This window comes from Petaurus breviceps, unplaced genomic scaffold, assembly GCF_028583685.1.
Source record: "Petaurus breviceps papuanus isolate PSGF00001 unplaced genomic scaffold, PetGlider_PUasm1.0 91133, whole genome shotgun sequence".
NCBI classification, from domain to species: Eukaryota; Metazoa; Chordata; class Mammalia; order Diprotodontia; family Petauridae; genus Petaurus; species Petaurus breviceps.
Genome location: NW_027187419.1, coordinates 59,480,309 through 59,497,955, shown reverse-complemented (window position 1 = coordinate 59,497,955; position 17,647 = coordinate 59,480,309). Strand labels below are relative to the sequence as shown.

The window sequence follows — 17,647 nt, the reverse complement described above, 5'->3', positions numbered from 1 at the left end:
GCCAGATTTTGAGTTACAAATTTTCCCCCCATTTTTCCCTTACCCACCGCCCCAAAATAGCAGTCCCACAGGGTATCCCCTCCTCCAATCTGCTCTCTCCCATATTTTCTCCCATACCGCTTTCGACTTTTCCAGTGGATCTCTATGCCCCAGTGCCTGTATATCTTATTTCCCAATTACATGTAAGATAGTATTAATAATAGTATGTATATATATACATATATGTGTGTATATATATATATATATATACTTGAATATTTGATTTTAAAACTTTGAATTCTAGATTCATTCCCTTCCTCCCTTGTGACCCACCCTTACTGGGAAGATAAGCAGTTCAGTATAGGTTGTACATGTGTGGCTAATGCAAAACAATAACATAGTAGATATATTGTAAAAGACTGACTATATTTCCCTCCCTCCTATCCCACCTCCCACTTGCTCTATTCTCTACTTTGATCCCTTCCCTTTTCAAAAGTGGGTGCTTCCAACTTCCCTCCCCCCCCAGCCTGCCCTCCCTTCCATCATCCCTCCTCTCATCCCCTTCCCCCCCTACTCTCCTGGAGGGTGAGATACCCTATTTAGTGTGTATTTCATTCCCTCCTCAAGCCAAATTCAATGGGAATAAGGTTGACACATTCCCTTTTGCCTTCCTATTCTTCTGCTCCATTGTAACCATTTTCCCTTGCCTCTTCTGTATGAGATAGTTTACCCCATTCAGTCTGTCCCCATCTCCTCTCATTATATTCCTCTCTCCCCTCTTAATTTCACCGTTTAAGCATCATGCCTTCCTGTTAAATTGGTCCTGGGCCCTCTATCTATGTATACCTGTAAACATACATACACACATTCACATATGTATTATATATATATTTCTATTTCTATTCCCTTCAACTACTGAGAAAAGTTTCATCAGTTACAATTATTGTTTTTCCATGTAGGAATGTTAATAGTTCAACTTTGATAAGTTCCTTATGATTTCTTTTCCCTGTTTACCTTCTCATGCTTCTTCTTGCTTCTTGTATCTGAATGTCAAATTTTCTATTCAACTCTGGTTTTTTCAGCTAGAATGCTTGAAAGTCCTCTATTCCACGGAATGACCATATTTTCCCCTGAAACATGATACTCAGTTTTGCTGGGTAGGTGACTCTGGGTTTTAATCCCAGCTCCTTTGACCTCCAGAATATCATATTCCAAGCCCTTCGATCCCTCAGTATAGAAGCTGCCAGATCCCGGGTTATCCTGATTGTGTTTCCACAATGTTCAAATTGTTTCTTCCTGGCTGCTTGTCATATTCTCTCCTTAATCTGGGAATTCCGGAACCTGGCTATAATATTCCTAGGAGTTTTCTTTTTGGGATCTTTTTCAGGAGGTGATCAGGGATTCTTTCAACCTCTACTTTGCCCTCTGGTTCTAAAACATCAGGGCAGTTTTCTTTGAGAACTTCCTGGAGGATGATTTCTAGGTTCTTACTTTGATTGTGGCTTTCAGGTAGTCCAATAATTTTATAATTATCTCTCCTGGATCTGTTTTCCAGGTCAGTGGTTTTTCCCATGAGATATTTCACATTGTCTTCTATTCTTTCATTTGTTTGGATGTGTTTAACAGCATTTTGATTTCTCATAAAGTCATTAGCTTCCATTTGCTCCAATCTAATTCTGAAGCAGTGATTCTCCTCAGTGAGCTTTTGAGATTCTTTTTCCATCTGGCAAATTCGGCTTTTTAAGGAATTCTCCTCTTTGCCTTTTTGAGCCTCTTTTGCCATTTGAGTTAGTCTATTTTTTAAGGTGTTATTTTCCTCAGTCAGGCTGTTGACTCTCATTTCATAATTTTCTTTCATTGTTCTCATTTTTCTTCCCAATTTTTCCTCCACTTCTCGTATCTGCTTCTTAAGGTCCTCTATGGCCTGTAACCAGCTCGTATTTTCCTTTGAAGCTTTTGGTGCAGGAGTTCTGACTTCACTGTCTTTCTCCTGTTCCATGCTTTGCTCCTTTTTGTCCCCAAAGTAGGAGTCTAATGTTGGAATCTTCTGTCTGCTTTGTTTCCTTTGCCTGGTCATGTCGCCCCTCATTCACTTGACCCCTAGGCTTTTTGCCACAGTAGGACTCTGCCACCAGACAGGGGAGCTTTCGTCCCAAATGCTGGGGTTTTCTCAGCTGCCGGAGGTGTTAGATGGGTGCCCTCTCTGAGGTCTCCACACGCTCTGGGAAGCTGGACACATACCCCAGTACCTCCACCCTAAACTGCAATCCAGATCCAAGAAGGTTAAAGCAAGAGTGATTACCTCTGAGACTGGTGCTTGGTCCCCCTACACTCTACAGGACAGGAGCTGAAGCTGTCATGTGGCGCTGGCTGGCTGTGCCAGCGTCTCAGCGGCTTATGGCCCTGGGGGCAAAAGCCACGCACTCCTACTTACTGGGTCTCAAATTCCAGACTGCACTGACCTCTCACTTTGTCCTTCACATCTATTTGTTCATAATTCTGGAAGCAGCCACAGCTGCTGCTGATCTGGAGTCCCTCCAGCAGGCAGCTGGTCAGGCCCGCCCTGGGGCTAAAGCCTTGGAGTGGGGCTGGGCTCAGCTCCCAGAGCACCGTGCTGGCAGATTCCTGCCATCCTGCCGGGCTGTCCTCACTGGGAGGTTAGCTTCTCTGTGTCATTTTGTGGGTTCTACAGCTCCAAAGTTTGTTCAGAGTCCCCTTTTTACATGGATTGGGGAAGGTGGAAGCCGGAACAGCGGGGAGGTTCTGCTTCTACTCTGCCATCTTGACTCCCGGGATATAATACTTCTAAAGGAGTTTTTTTTTTCTTTTTAAGTGTGCAGTGCTTTTAATTACACAATAGTGTTCTTGACTTTGGAAACTTTATTTAGATCTGGATTTATTTTTTTCCTTAATAGTATTTTATTTTTTTTCCCCAATCACATGTAAAGATAGTTTTAAACATTCATTTTTGTAAAATTTTGAGTTCAAATTTTTCTCCCTTCCTCTCTTCCTTCCTCCCTCCCCAAGACAGCAAGCAATCTGATCCAGCTTATAAATGTACAATCATATTATACATATTTCCACATTAGTCATGTTGTGAAAGAAGAATCATAACAAAAGGGAAAAATCATGAGAAAGAAAAAAACAAGTGAAAATAGCATGCTTCAATCTGCGTTCAGACTCTATAGTTCTTTTTCTGGATATGGATAGCATTTTCCCTCAGAGGCTTTTTGAATTGTCTTGGATTGTTGTATTGCTGAGAAGAGCTAAGTCTATCCTAGTTAATCACAATGTTGCTTTTTGCTGTGTACAGTGTTCTCCTGGTTCTGTTCACTTCACTCAGTATCCGTTTGTTCATGTAAGTCTTTCTAGGTTTTTCAAACTGGATTTATTTTTTTAATAGTAAGTAGGAAAAAAAGCCTTATTTCTTTCGTGAATCAAATCAACAAGCATCCATTCAATTCCTACTGTGTGTCAGGCATATGCAGTGGGGATACAAAGAAGGACTATAAAAGATCCTTTTTAGAACTCAAGGAGCCACCAGACTAATGAGATTCTTAAAAGACCTCCTTCCTTATCTGGTGGCTAACTGTATGTACCTTTTATTCTCTGAATTTTCACTTAATGTAGAGAGGCTTGAGGTCGAAGACATGTAATTATTCTTCCTCTCCTTCCATCAGTGTTTTGGTTTTATGCTGTTACTTCTCTCACCAACCCTCTTTCTTCTTCACCCTAACCCCCACTTAGGTTTAGTACTTGGTAATGTACTATAATTTACAGTTAACACTGATTTTCTTTTGAGTATTAAATAATATATTGTTCTTTAGATTGTTAGATAATTGTTACATGTGAATTATACATGAGTATTATCATTCTAAACTTCAACAACATAAGACTACAATATTAAACTTTTCTGTCCCCCGAAGTAACTAGTTTAGTGCTCGGGTGTAGTAGATAAGTGTTCAGTAAATATCCATTTAAAGCAACCATTCCTTTTTGGCATTTTGACATGGCACCCATTCTTCATTGTAGCTCTGGAGCCTTGGTGCCCTGGTGGTGGTTATTATGGAATAGGTTGGTTTGCTTGCCCTATCTCATGCTTCCTTGTTGCTTGCCCTGTCATGGGGGTATGGGAAGAGGAAGATGGGTAAGTTAAACATTCATATGACACAAGGGAAAGGAATTATTCCTGGTGCAATATGCTTATATTTTATGATCCTTAATATAATCACTGGTAGTCCATTTGCTCTTTCTCAGTTCTTCTGGGACTGTTCTTCTCTCTTCCCTCTTACTATGGTTTCCTTTTTCTTTTTGGTATTTTCCATATATCAGTTAACATATTTATTAAGCTCCTACCCTATTGGTTTTTCACATTTTATGTAGTGACAATTCTTGTTCACTCCCCTTTTTAACAAAAAATTATCATTCATTTAAAAATTTTTAAGGTTGTGAATAATGAAAACTAAATCATTAATTTCATTTATATGCTATCCACCCAAATAGTCTCCTTAGCTTGTATTTAAATAAAATTAACAATCTATTACAGCTTTTATAACTTGGTATCTTAAACATGAAAGAACATAAATAATTACTGTATTCCATTCACTTATATAAGATCCTAGATTGCTAAAAAAGTTATGTAGTACAATCCTCTCATTTTTTAATCGAGGAAACTTGAGACCTAGAAAAATTAAGTGATTTTTGCAAAAGGTCATGAAGTAGCAGAGTCATTATTTAAATTGACTCTAGATCTAGGTGCCATATCTATGGCACCATACTGGCTCCCAAAGGCAAGGGAAGACAATGAATAGGCCCTTTGTACCCCTTCCTACTCAACCCCAATGGGAACACCTTCACCCTCAGGGGTGTATGAGAGGTCCATACTGGGATATAGTGGGTTACTGATTCCTGAGGAGCTTCCCCTGGCTCCTTGTCCTCATTGGTTCTGGCTTCACTCACTATGGTGCATTGATGTTGGGGCGGGGGGAAGGAGGGGAGTTAATCAAGTTGCATAGAAGGCCCTGCCTAAAGTCCCTGCTCTCTTCTTCCTCCAGATGGTCCTATACCTTTCCTCTTACAGCTTGCTATGGGACATACTTTGCAAAATCTGATTTCTGCCTTCAAGGAGTTTATAATATATAGAGAAAATGAGGCAATTAAATGGTAAACAGTTGGGTGCTAACTGTTTTTAGAGACATAGGAGTTAAGGACTGAAATAGTCAACGAAAGCTCCAGTAGAAAATTCATAGTTTGTTGGTTACTTCACTACCACCTGGAAACATACTCATGTCTCCTTTATCCTTAAAAAAAATCTCATTTCTACCAGTCAGATTGGCAGAGATGACAAAACAGGAAAATGATAAATGTTGGTGAGGATGTGGAAAAATTGGAACACTAATGCATTGTTGGTGGAGTTCTGAACTGATTCAACCATTCTGGAGAGCAATCTGAAACTGTGCCCAAAGGACTATAAATAAGTGCATAGTCTTTGACCCAGCAATACCACTTCTAGGGTTGTATTCCAATGAGATCATAGAAGTGGGAAAAGGATCCATATGTAGAAAAATATTTATTAGCAGCTCTTTTTGTGGTGGCAAAGAATTAGAAATCAAGGGGATGCCTGTCAATGGGGGAATGGCTAAAAATGTTGTGGTATATGAATGTAATGGAATACTATTGTGCTATAAGAAATGAGGAGCAGACAGACTTTGTAATAACCTGGAGAGACTTATATAAACTGATGTTGAATGAGAAGAGCAGAACCAGGAGAAATTTGTATACAATTACAGACACATCATATATGTGATGACTAGCTTTGATAGAGTGGGTTCCTCTCAGCAATGCAAGGTTATGAAACAACTCCAAAAGACTCAAGATGGGAAGAGATATCCACATCCAGAGAAAGAGATGCAGAGTCTGAATGCAGATTGAAGCAACTACTTGCTTTCTCTCTTTTGGGTTTTGTTCTGTTTCCTCTTTCTCACTGTTTACTCCAAAGGTTACAATCCTTCTTTACAACCTGACTAATGTCTAATGTGAAGGTATTTGTAGATCCTATATTTGATTGCATGCTGCCATGGGGGGATACGGGGAAGGAGAGGGAGGGGGAGAAAATTCGAAACTCAGGGGATTGTGGAACTGAATGTTGTAAACTAAAAGTAAGTAAATAAATAAAACCCTCACTTCATCCATCCCTCGCTGATAGCTTTTATCCTGTAACTTTCTTCTGTTTCCCAGCTAAACTCCTTGAGAAGACCCTCTACAATTGGTACTTGCATTTCCTTTTCTCTTACTCTTAACTCTTTGCAGTCTGACTTATGGCCTCATGATTCAATTGAAACTATTCTCTCCAAAGTTACCATTGGTCTTTTAATTACCCATCTAATGGCCCTTTCTTAAGTCTCACCCTTGTTGACCTCTCTCTACCCTTTGTTACTGTTGATTGGCCTCTTCTTGATACTCTTTTCTCTAGGTTTTTGTGGCACTGCTTTCTCGAGATTCTTCTCAAGCCCAAGTGACTGCTCCATCTCACTTTCCTTTGCTGGTTCTTCCTCCAGGTCATTCTCACTAATTGTGGGTTGTCTCCTTGGGCTGCTTACCATGTCATAGGGGTGAGGGGCAGGCAAGGACAGAGGGAGGAAGAAGGGGAGTAAATTTAATGTTCATGTGACAGAAGGGAAAGGAATTAATTATTAATAAATCCAGGCTTTGTCCCAGGCCCTCATTTCCCTCTCTACCATTTCATTTGGTCATCTAATCAGTTCTCATGCAGATGATCCTCAGATCCATTTGTCCAGCTCTGAAATGCAGTCTTGTATCTCCAGCTGCCTCTTGGACATCTCAAACTGTAGATGACTTAAACATGACATGTCCAGAACTAAACTAATTTTCTTTTCCCCCAACCTCTCCCTTCTTCTAAACTTCCCTATTACTGTTGGGGATACTACCATCCTTCCAGTCTTACAACCTGCATCTTCATCCTCAACTACTCTTTTTCTCACCCTTCTCTATCCATATCCAATCAGTGGCAGAATCCTGTAGTTTTTGCTTTCAGAATACCTCTCATACACTCCCTTCTCTACTTTGATGCTGCCTCCACCTTGGTGCAGGCCCTCATCACCTCAAACCTGGACTGGTACAATAGCTTGCTGGTTGGCCTTCCTGCTGTGGTACATCCTCTACTCATTTGTCAAACTGATCTTCTGTAAGTGCCAATTTGACTGTATCACTCCCTTCCCCCCTTTATTCAATTTCAGTGGTTCCCTCCAGAATCAAACATAAAGTTCTCTGCCTTTGGTAGACCTTCATAGCCTGGGTGCTTCCTACATTTACAGCCTCTTTACATCTTTACCACATGCACTTTTCAATGCAGTGGCATTGGACTCCTTGCTGGTCCTTACACATGACACTCCATCTGCCAATGCTGGGCATTTTCACTGGTTGTCCCTCCTAGTTTGTTGGTTACTTCACTACTATCTGGAAACACTCATAGATAGTTTAGTGCTAGGGCATGGTAGGTAGGTATTCAGTAAAAATCCATTTAAAGCAACTATTCCTTTTTGGCATTTAAAAGCTTGATGACATGGCACCTGTTCTTCATTGTAGCTCTGGAACCTTGGTGCCCTGATGGTGGTTATTGAGGAATGGGGTGGTTTGCTTGCCCTATCTAATGCTTTCTTGCTACTTTCCCTGTCACGGGGGTTTGGGAGGAGGAAGAGAAGTTAAATGTTCATGTGACAGAAGGGAAAAGAACCATTTCCATCCTCATCTCTATATCCTGACTGCCTTGGCTTCCTTGACATGTGTGCTAAAATTCCACTTTCTACAAGAAGCCTTTCCCAACCTTTTATAGTAAATACAATGAACCTGTCTGTATTTTTGTGCGTACATAGTTGTTTATATATCTTCCCCATTAGACTGGAAACTCCTCGAGAGGATTGTTTTCGCCTTTCGTTGTATCCTAGAACTTAGCACAGTGCCTGTTACATAGCAGGGACTTACATGCTAGTTGATGGACTAGAAGAGATTGGGGCTTTTACAATAAGGTGTTTTTAGACAGAAAGAGGGAGAAGTAAGGGCTTTTAGGGATTGGAGTAAAGGATAAGCACAGAAGGTGGTATAACATGAGTGAAATTGTGTAAGTGCGAAAGAGTATGTTGTGTGTGGGATGTTCTGTTTATCTGGGCTAGAGATAAAGATATGAAATAAGGAAACAAGGGCTAGATAGTACGGTTGGATTATGAAAGTTTTCAAAAGCCAGGCAGAAAAATTTATGTTTAATGTAGTTTGAGTAGGGGAATAATAAGATGCAAACTGTCTCTAAGAAAGATAGGGATAGGTCTGGCAGTGGGATGCATGATGGAAGACTGAGCCTTGATAAGCCAGGCCACCTAGGAGACTAGGAGCATAATCAAAGCATGAGATAATGTGCACCTACCACAGAAGGGTGGTGTGGTAGGAGAAAAGAATAAAAAAATATCTCAAAGGAAAAATATTCCAGATTTCAGTCAAACGACAAGCATTTATTGTCTTCTATAAATTAGGCATTATGTTAGGAGCTGGAGATACACAGACAAAAATGATAGCTTTTGTCTTCCAGTTTACATTCTATGGGGTAGACATGTCCATGTTTGAGAATTACTCAGCTCAGAGATCCTAAAAACCTCCTGGGGACTAATTCCTTCTCTCTAGGTCCTTTAACTGGAGGGCAATAAATCAAGAGACAAGGCTAGAAGTTTGATGAGCATCAGCTGATGGGCAGTTGTCAAGTAGCTAGCAACTCTCAGGAACTAACTCTCCTCCCCTCTCCCCCCCTCCCTTTCCCCCTCTCCCTCCTCCTCCCTTTCCCCCCCTCTTCCCTTCCCTCCCTCTCCTTTCTCCCCTCTCACCTTTCCCCTCTCTCTTCTCTCCTCTCTCCTAAATTTTTATTGATTGATTGATCAGACTGTTAGTAGCCACTGTACTTCCAGCCTGGATGACACAGGGAGACCCTGGCTCTAAATAAATAAAAACCAAAAAAAGCCAGTTGGCTTAGAGCTCTGACAAAGGTATGCTCAAATGGTTTAGCAGCCCCAGTAATTATAAATAATTTTCCTTAACCCCAGGAGAACACTTTCCTACAAATAGACCCAGAATACAGAAGAGGGAAGAATGGGCATGAACTTGAAATACAATAGTTAGGCACAAATGTAAGGGTCATAGTGTGAATCACAGGACTTTGAAGTCTTTTCTCCAAAGGGTTCTCATGAAATTTGGTATGTCACAAACCTGCTGTCCTGTTAGCTTAGCTGGACACCATCCTAGAATTAGATATCTTTTCTGACTTCTCACTGGGTTCCTGATTGCAGCTGGATAGGGAATGATCCTTTGTTTCTGAGCAGCAGCTGGTGGACAGATGGGGCCATGCAGGTGTCTCTTTAGGGTAGGTTTCTCTGTTGATCTCCTGTAATCAACTTATTTCTGAAGCTATTAATCTTCAGGCTGGAGAACGGGGAAGGTTTCACTTTCTCTACAAATTCTTCTTCACTTAGAAGCCTCTTCCTTTGCTAAATCACTCCAAGTTTCCTTAGAACTTTCAGGTTGGTTTTGTTTTTTGTTTTTGATCCACAGACTTCTCTGAGAATTCTTATGCAGGTAGAAAAGAGGCTTGGAGCTTGAATGTAGTCTTTGCCTAAAGAGGTGCCTTCTTTGTCTTGCTGTTCTCTTCATATGTAATTATGGTATTTAAACCCTCTGCACTTTCTAGGGTGGAAAATGTCTATTTTAGGAATGATTTTTCTTTACTGTTCATTATCTGTTTTATAGCCTCTGCAGACCTTTAGCTCGTGTCAGTCTCATTAAGGCATCTTACTACAATGTAACGTTTTTTTCCCTTAGATGGAGTACATACTGTCATCCCCGTATGTATACTTTGTACATAGTTGTTTGCTTGCTGTTTGTACATAGTTGTTTGTGTGCTGTTTTTCCCCTTAGACTGTGAGTTCTTTGAAAGCAGTCTTTTGCCTTTCTCTGTATCTTCACCTCTTAGTATAGTGCCTAGTACATTGTAGCACTCTTAATAAATGCCAACTGACTGAAGAACACCCAGGAAGCAGCCAGTTTGACTGGAACACAAGAAAATATAAAGGGAAGAAAGATATAATAAGTATGGAAAGGTAGATTGGAGATAGATGGGAGCTAAGTTGTGGATAGCTTTAAAGGGCAGATTTGGTTCCTGATTTAATTTTGTTTTTATATTTTATTTTATTTTTTTGCAGGGGAAAAGGTAAGGCAATTGGGGTTAAGTGACTTGCCCGAGGTCACACAGCTAGTTTTGTGTTAAGTTTCTGATGTCGTATTTGAACTCAGGTCGTCCTGACTCTAGGAACAGTGCTCTATTCACTGTGCCACCTACCTGCCCTAGCTGGTTTGATTTAGAGGATGAAAGAGAAAAATGACTGCAGAGTTGATTCAGCAGTTTCACACTTGTAATTGGGAGAATGGTAATGTTGACCAAATGCAGGGTAGAAATTGGAAAGCAGAGATGGTTTGGAGGCACAGACAGAAGAAATATGTTTGGTGTGAGGTGTTGCTTCTGAGCTATTTCCCTGATCCATTAATAATGGTAAGACCTCCAATATCTTTTCCATTTTTCATGTTACCTTCTACTGTCCAACAAGCTTATTGGATCCTGTTGGCAGGAGGAAAAAGGAATGGAAAGGAACACATGGATGCACATTTACTTTGTTTTTATGAAAGAAATAATAGCTAATTTTACCTTTCTTTTCTGTAGGCCTGTGTGTGTGTGTGTATACATACATTCTCACTGTAAATGCAGGTCGACGTAAAACCAACTAATACATGCAGACAAAGCAAAAGCATTGTCCAAGGGTACAATGTAGAGATTTCTCACTTGTTCTAGTAAAGCCTATGAAAATTATACCTTAACAGCCACATTGTGCTAGCATTATGAGTGAGAAAGGGGTTTTATATATATGTTACACTATTTTTAAACAAAGAAAAGATGCAGAAATGAATAAGTTGTCTTTTCAAACACAACTCTGATTTCTTGAATAAGTAGGGTTGATGGGGGCCAGGTGGAGGAGGGGCTCTGAGATAATAAGTCAATTTATGCCTTGAAGGAGAAAAAGATAATTCTGACATAGCATGTTCTGTTCCTACCTCAGAGCTTCTAGTAAAGTCTCTGGGCTATAATATTCTTAGGTGAGATGATTCTGGAATTTCTTTCCCAGTGTTAAGGGGAAGAAATCAACTGAGTGACCTGAGAGACTGTCATAGACTTTAGAAGTGGAAGGATCTTGACTTATCCAATCTACCAATCTCCTTTTATAAACATGATGAAGAAATTGGTCCTCAGTTTCTTCATCATGTCTGTGGAAGGTAGAATGCCATGTTCAAGCTCTCACAGGGAGTAAATGACAGAGTTTGGTATTTAAAACCAGGGAAGGCTTCTAAGAGAAAGAAACATCAGAAGGTACTACCATTGAACATCTTCAGGGGCTTGTAGTTTGTAATTCTTGTGACTGACACGTAGTAGGTAATCGGTATTTGTTTATTGCTCATAGAGCATGTTGTTTGAAGATTAAAGTGCGAGGGTTTTCTTATGCAAATCTTTGCTTTTCTGAGAATTGGAAGGGAGTTTCTCAGATGGACTTGAGCAAGTGAAAATATTGTTAAAAGGCCATGGTTTCTTTCCATTGGCTTCATTTTATCACATGTCTTTGATGTAAATATTTTAAGAATGATTTTCTAGTAAAATGTTATGCACCTAGTGGATTTTCAGTAAAGGTCAACAAACCAGCTGAATTTTCAGATTTTTTTTTTACTCTAAACACAATAGTTTTGGGGAATTCCTTAAACAAAAGGTCTTAGGATCCTCCTGGAGATTAATTACACCCTATCATGAACCCAATTTTGACTGAAGGCCAGTAAATTAAGAGACAAGGCTAGAAGATAAAAAGTTTATTTTAGGTCATGGGCAGTTTTCAGGCAGATAGCGATACCCAGAACAAAGGGAAATACACATGTACAGGGTTTTTATACAGCTTTTGGGTGACAGTACTAGCCACTTAATTTATTTGGGAGGTTGAATAATAGGCATAGGATGTTGGGTGATTTGGGGAAGAATGTGTTAACTTTGGGTCTCAAGAGTAACAAAGGTCAGTTTTGTTCCAGTGGCATATTGAATTTCTTTAAGGTTAGTCTACACAGAATATTGTGGAGGGGGCAGAAAATCTCTAAGATAGTGAAAGCTTCCTTCAAGATAGAAATCCTTATCTTTGCTAGTCTAAGAGTCGCTGTAACTCTGTAGCTATTTCTTTGATTTCTAAGGTTACTTATTCTGGGGAGAAGATTTTTTCCCCAAACGAACAGTCTACCTTCTCCAGAATAGTTCCTGATAACTTATCAAAACTTAATGTTTCCTACATATCCAGGATACACTTCAAGTGCAGTTATAGGAAGAGACAGTTGTCTCCCAAGAACTCGTCAATTTATTAAATGAGGTGAGACAGGTTGAGGTCAATAGAATTTGCCTTTTATTTCCTCAAAAATGGTAAATAGACATGACTGACTGCCAGCAGGTAAAAATGGCTATTTTTAAATACCTAAGGAAATTAATATGAGAATCTTCATGGTTTAATTATCATAAAAATATTTCATGCTGAGTAGGTAATTCTTAAGGAAAAGAGATACTTCTATATGTGAGGGGTACAGCTAGGGACTGGGGCAGGGGAACAGTTAAAGTAAACAGACTTCCTTGTGACACTTGCCCGCAATCTTTAAGTTTCTCAGATTAGAGATCGATAAGACCTGCTGTTGACTTGTTTTCTTACCTAACAGGTGGGGTGAGTTTACCCTCACACAAATGTTATTTCTCAAACAAGTTATATAGAGATGGAAAAAGAATCATAAAGGGAGGGTCAGGTTTGTGTTGTATCCAGAGGAGCCGTAATTAACACAGTGCAATATCCTGAATCTGAGCACGGGCTGGTTTGTTTCAGGCAAACTCAGGAAGAGACTGTCCTTAGGACCACGGAATGGGGAATCCTCCTTGTTGCGGGGGATGTGCAAACTGTAGCCCACTTGTCAGAGATCCTCTTTGCTCTCGAGCTGCTTGCGTTATCCAGTAGGGCTTATTCATAAGGCTGCTGAAGATTACTGATTTGTGCCATCCGTCGCTTGCAAGCAAAATCCTTTTGCATCTCTCCATCAAAATCAAACACCACTACTCCGCCCCTCCCCAGTGTCCACCCCTTGGATAGAGGCGGTTGCATCCCCTATTGTCCCTAAATCCCAACGGGTGAGAATTTGTCTTTTTCTTCCGTATTACCAAAGAGGGTTCTGGGTTGCTGCTGTGACTTGGGGCTGCCAAAGAACAATAGCCTCGGTGCTCAGCTGTCTTCCCTCCCTTTAGCCCAGGCCTGGCCTTGGACTTGGCGGTTTCCCTGCACCAGATAGACCTGTCCGAAGCTCCAGCGGGCGCCGGGGCCTGCTGCCCTGCCCTCTGCTCTTCCTCGGGGAGCTCTGCTCCAGTGCCCAAGCGCAGTGCTGCCAGGGCTCCGAGGAGGTGGGAACTGGTGGAGTGAGCGCCTGCGCCAGCTCCAGCTTGGGCAGTAGGACTTAGGGGCGGGAGGAGGGGACGGCCACCGCTGCCACCACCTCTGCTGCCCTGCTGCTCTGCTGTCAGGCTGGAGTCCAAGCCTGGGGAGGGGGAGGAAAGAGGGAGGGAGGGGGAGGAGCTGGGAGCAGCAGCATCAGCAGCAGTCTCCAGGGAGGGGATAGGTACATAGGCGGGACCTGGGCATCGTGCTGAGAGCATCCTTTCCCCAGCTCCGTCCCCAGCAGCTGCCAGTGTTTGCTTGCTTCTTGCTTGGTTCCTGACTTCTTTTGTGTTCTCTTTCCTGCCCTGTCTCTGTCGCTTGCTGCAGGTCCTGGTTATACCTCCTCGAGCTACAAGAAAGCGGATGATGAGATGTCCGGGACTACGTCCACTGCGGACCTGGAGGAAGCACCCACTCGCACCATTTACTTCAACCAGCCCCAGCAGACCAAGTTCCACGACAACCGAGTCAGGTAAGAAAATAATGCACTTGGGAGGAGGAGCAAAGAGAAACCCTTAGTGCATGCACAGTTAGGATGCTGGTGGTTCTTTCCAGCGACTCCTTCAAAGAACAACAAACAACCCTACAAAAAACAATTGTAGTCTGTGGACCCCTCCGGTTTGGAGTACTTGCTCTCCTAACACTCTCATCCCTTTCCTCTTTTGCTCAGGTGATCCTTTGCCTCCAGCCCTCATAGTTCCTGGAACCCTGAGCAAAGGCTCCCCCCCCCCCCCCTTCTAAGACAGAGATCCTTTCTCATCCCAAGGCCCTCACCCAGGGGATTCCCTTGAACCTATTGGTGAGCAATACTGTGTAGCCAACTGCTAGATGACATGTCTTGTTTACAGACTGCACAGGCATCCTTTTTTAAAAAAAGAAATGACACATTTCATAAAGCTTTGTTACTCAAACATTATACCTAGCAATTAATTAGTCAAACAGCCTGTCATGAGAAACACCTAGTTTTCACTTGTTTGAGCTTAGAGTAATGAGAACTAACTTTGCCTAGTTTCTCTGACATTATTATTTAAACATAGAATTATAGAATGTTAGCACTACAAGGTGCCTTAGAGGTAACATCTAGCCCTCTCCTTTTACAGATAAGAAAACGTAGACTGGAGGGGGTGAAGTGATTTGTTTCAGGTCATAATACAACTTAGTAGGAACCTAGTACTAGAACCTTGATCTCTGACTTCTAGTAAAACATTCTTCCTTAAAGGTTCTGTTTAAAATATTCTACATTTTTTTATTAAGAAAAGAAAAAATATTTTGACAGTTCTGTTAAAGAGATTATTTCAGTAACTATCATAAGTGACTTAATTAGAGTGAGCAGTGGTACTAACATATGGAGTGACTTCTTTCTTGATGAAGAAGAGCATTATGGGTATCATGGATTTCCTCTTTGAACCTCTGATCAGTTAAATAGAATGATTAGTGTTGCCTTCAGTGCAAGGATAGTTTTTTTAAATTTTTATTCTTTTTTAAATTTTTTTTTTAAAGCAGTTGGGGTTAAGTAACTTGGCCAAGGTTAAACGGCCGGATTTTTGTGTGGGTGTTAAATATCTGAGGCCGGAACCGATCCTGGGTCCTCCCAACTCCAGGGCCAGCGCTTTTACTCACTGTGCCACCTAGCCGCCCCAAGGATAGTTTAATATTACTGTTAGAAAAAGTACATGCTTTTCTTGCCACAGTTTTCAGACTTGCTTTCTGACCACTGATGGACTCAGATAATGGTTTCTTTATCATGGGAGATTTACCCCATTCATATAGCAGTTTTCTAAGCTGTTCATATTTCCAGCTTCCATTTTAGAAGAAAGGCTTTATTTCTGGGTTAGCCTAGACCTGGCCTGGGCTGATATACTTTTGTTACCTTTTGCTGTAACTTGTCTGTATAAAGTTTAAAAAACCATAAATATTTTACATTAAGACGGGAATTGAGCAGTTAGGATATTTCTCTTTCTTTCAAGAGTTCCATGTGCTGACAGGTGTTCTTTCTATTTGACTTCCAGAGTTTAAACCTTATTTGTATTCTTATTTATTTTCATCTTCAAATGCTACAGAGGAAAATGTGCAGGAGAAGGGAGTCTTTCGTCATCCTGACTCTGTGAAGAAAATCTTCTAGTCTCTTTCCTAACTTCTATAGAAGGGTTGTAGCAGAGGAAGTTTAATTTCTGCAATCTGTATTAGGGCAAAATTGCTTTTTTTTTTTTTAAACTTATTGCAATTTAATAGTAAAATTTTAAGAGGCTAGTTGTTGCATGGTTTCAGATATGGTATGGTGTACCTGTAGACTATAGAGTGCTACCAGTGAGAAAAAATTTCAGAACAGTAGTCCTTCCTCCCCTCCTCCCTTTATGCCTCAGGATTAAAACCCTGTACAAGCTATCTAAGTTAGAATCAAATTAGATGAACCTTGTACTTATCAATTATTAAAATATTGTCTGTATATAGTCGGGTTTCATAGCATGTACTGTCAGCATAAAATTGACTTAAAATTGAATAGTTAGGATCTTGAATATTTAAGTGTAACTTGCTTTATGTTCTGGGAACCCAAGCATTCTTGATGTACAACATGTCTGTCAGTAGGAATGATAACCAGACTAATCATGTACCATAGGCCATAAGAGGCTTATCATAATAGCATATCATTTCATGAAGAATTACTTGCAAAACTTGCTTGGACTCTTAATGGTTATCAGAGGAATACCACCATCATAATGACTTTAAAGCTTGACTTTTTTTATTTAGAGATTTCATTTAGTTATTAGGAATTGTCAAGGCCCTTCTTTTTGGACAGAAGGTTTGTTAGGGTCTAAAACAGAAAAAATATGTATTTTTATAACAAAATTAAACGTCATTATTTTAGCACTTTTCTAAGGCTTTATTTAGGAAAATCACATCACTGTGAAAGGACAATTTACCATTGAGACAGAAACCTGGAATTCCAGGTTTTAGATGACTGGTGTTTTCCCCCTAAGTAAGATGAAAAAATATTATTTTTTTTTCTAGAAAGCAGTACCAAATAAATTATTTGAGCTCGGTCATGGTTCTATAAAGAGACTTGCAGTTTGGTTGAAGCTTGCTTAAGCATGGTTCTTGATTTCTCACCCCTATCTCTTTACTGACTTGGCACATTATTGCCAGGCAGCTAATCTTTTGCTTCCACCAACTTTGGGCAGCCAAAAAACTTAGACAAGGATCAGAGTTGGGGATGTTTTCTCAAGTGATTGGGAAGTCAGGACAAAAAGTATGAGATGGAAGAGAAGAGGCTAAATTTTCAGAAGGCAAGTGAAAGGGAATGGGGGTTGATTCTGACCTTATCCTGTGAATAAGGAATAATATTCTAGCCTTAGGAATTCTGGGAAGCAGAAAGGAGGTGGTTACCCCAAACCCCTTCATGAACTAGACTTACATGCCATCTTTGTTTGATTGCACTGAAATGTAGAGCTTTACCATAAGCAGCTGTCTTTCCAATAGCCTCTTGTCATTTTATAATCAGTAGTCAAGTCCCCTAGGGGCAGCTAGATGGTGTACTGGATAGAGGCAGGGCCTGGAGTCAGGAAGACTCATCTTCCTGAGTTCAGATTTTACCTCAGATATTTACTTGAACTTTGTGACACCGGGCAAGTCTCTTAACCCTCTTTGTCTCAATTTCCTTGTCTATAAAATGAGCTGGAGAAACAAATGGCAAATAACTCTAGTATCTTGGCCAAGAAAACCCCAAATAAGGTAACAAAGAGTTGGAAGTGACTGAAACAGCTGAACAACAACAACAAAAACTAAGTCCCCAAGTATTTAAGCTAGAAATAATGGTGTTTCATCTTAAATCTATAATTTCTCATAGTTGGTCATTCACTTAAAATAATCCATTTTGATTTAAGATCATTCATGCTGGTGAGCTACAAATATACCTTTTCTTCCTAGGCATTAATCTTCTTCAGAGTCAGCATGGCATCATTGATAGAGAACTGACTTCAAAGTCAGGAAGACCTGAGTTCATCCTTCTGACCCAAACTGACAATGTGACTGTGTTAACCTCTCAGAACTCTCAAGAAGCTCTGAAAAAC

General features: G+C 40.5%; 1 protein-coding gene across 1 annotated transcript in view; it reads left to right on the top strand.

Moving 5' to 3' along the window:
• The window catches only part of ATP8A2 (ATPase phospholipid transporting 8A2), a 784,050-nt gene that overhangs the window by 137,040 nt on the left and 629,363 nt on the right, over positions 1-17,647 (top strand). Inside the window, 1 exon segment of the mRNA XM_069080803.1 lies at positions 13,908-14,052. Coding sequence (XP_068936904.1) covers positions 13,908-14,052 — 145 coding nt within the window.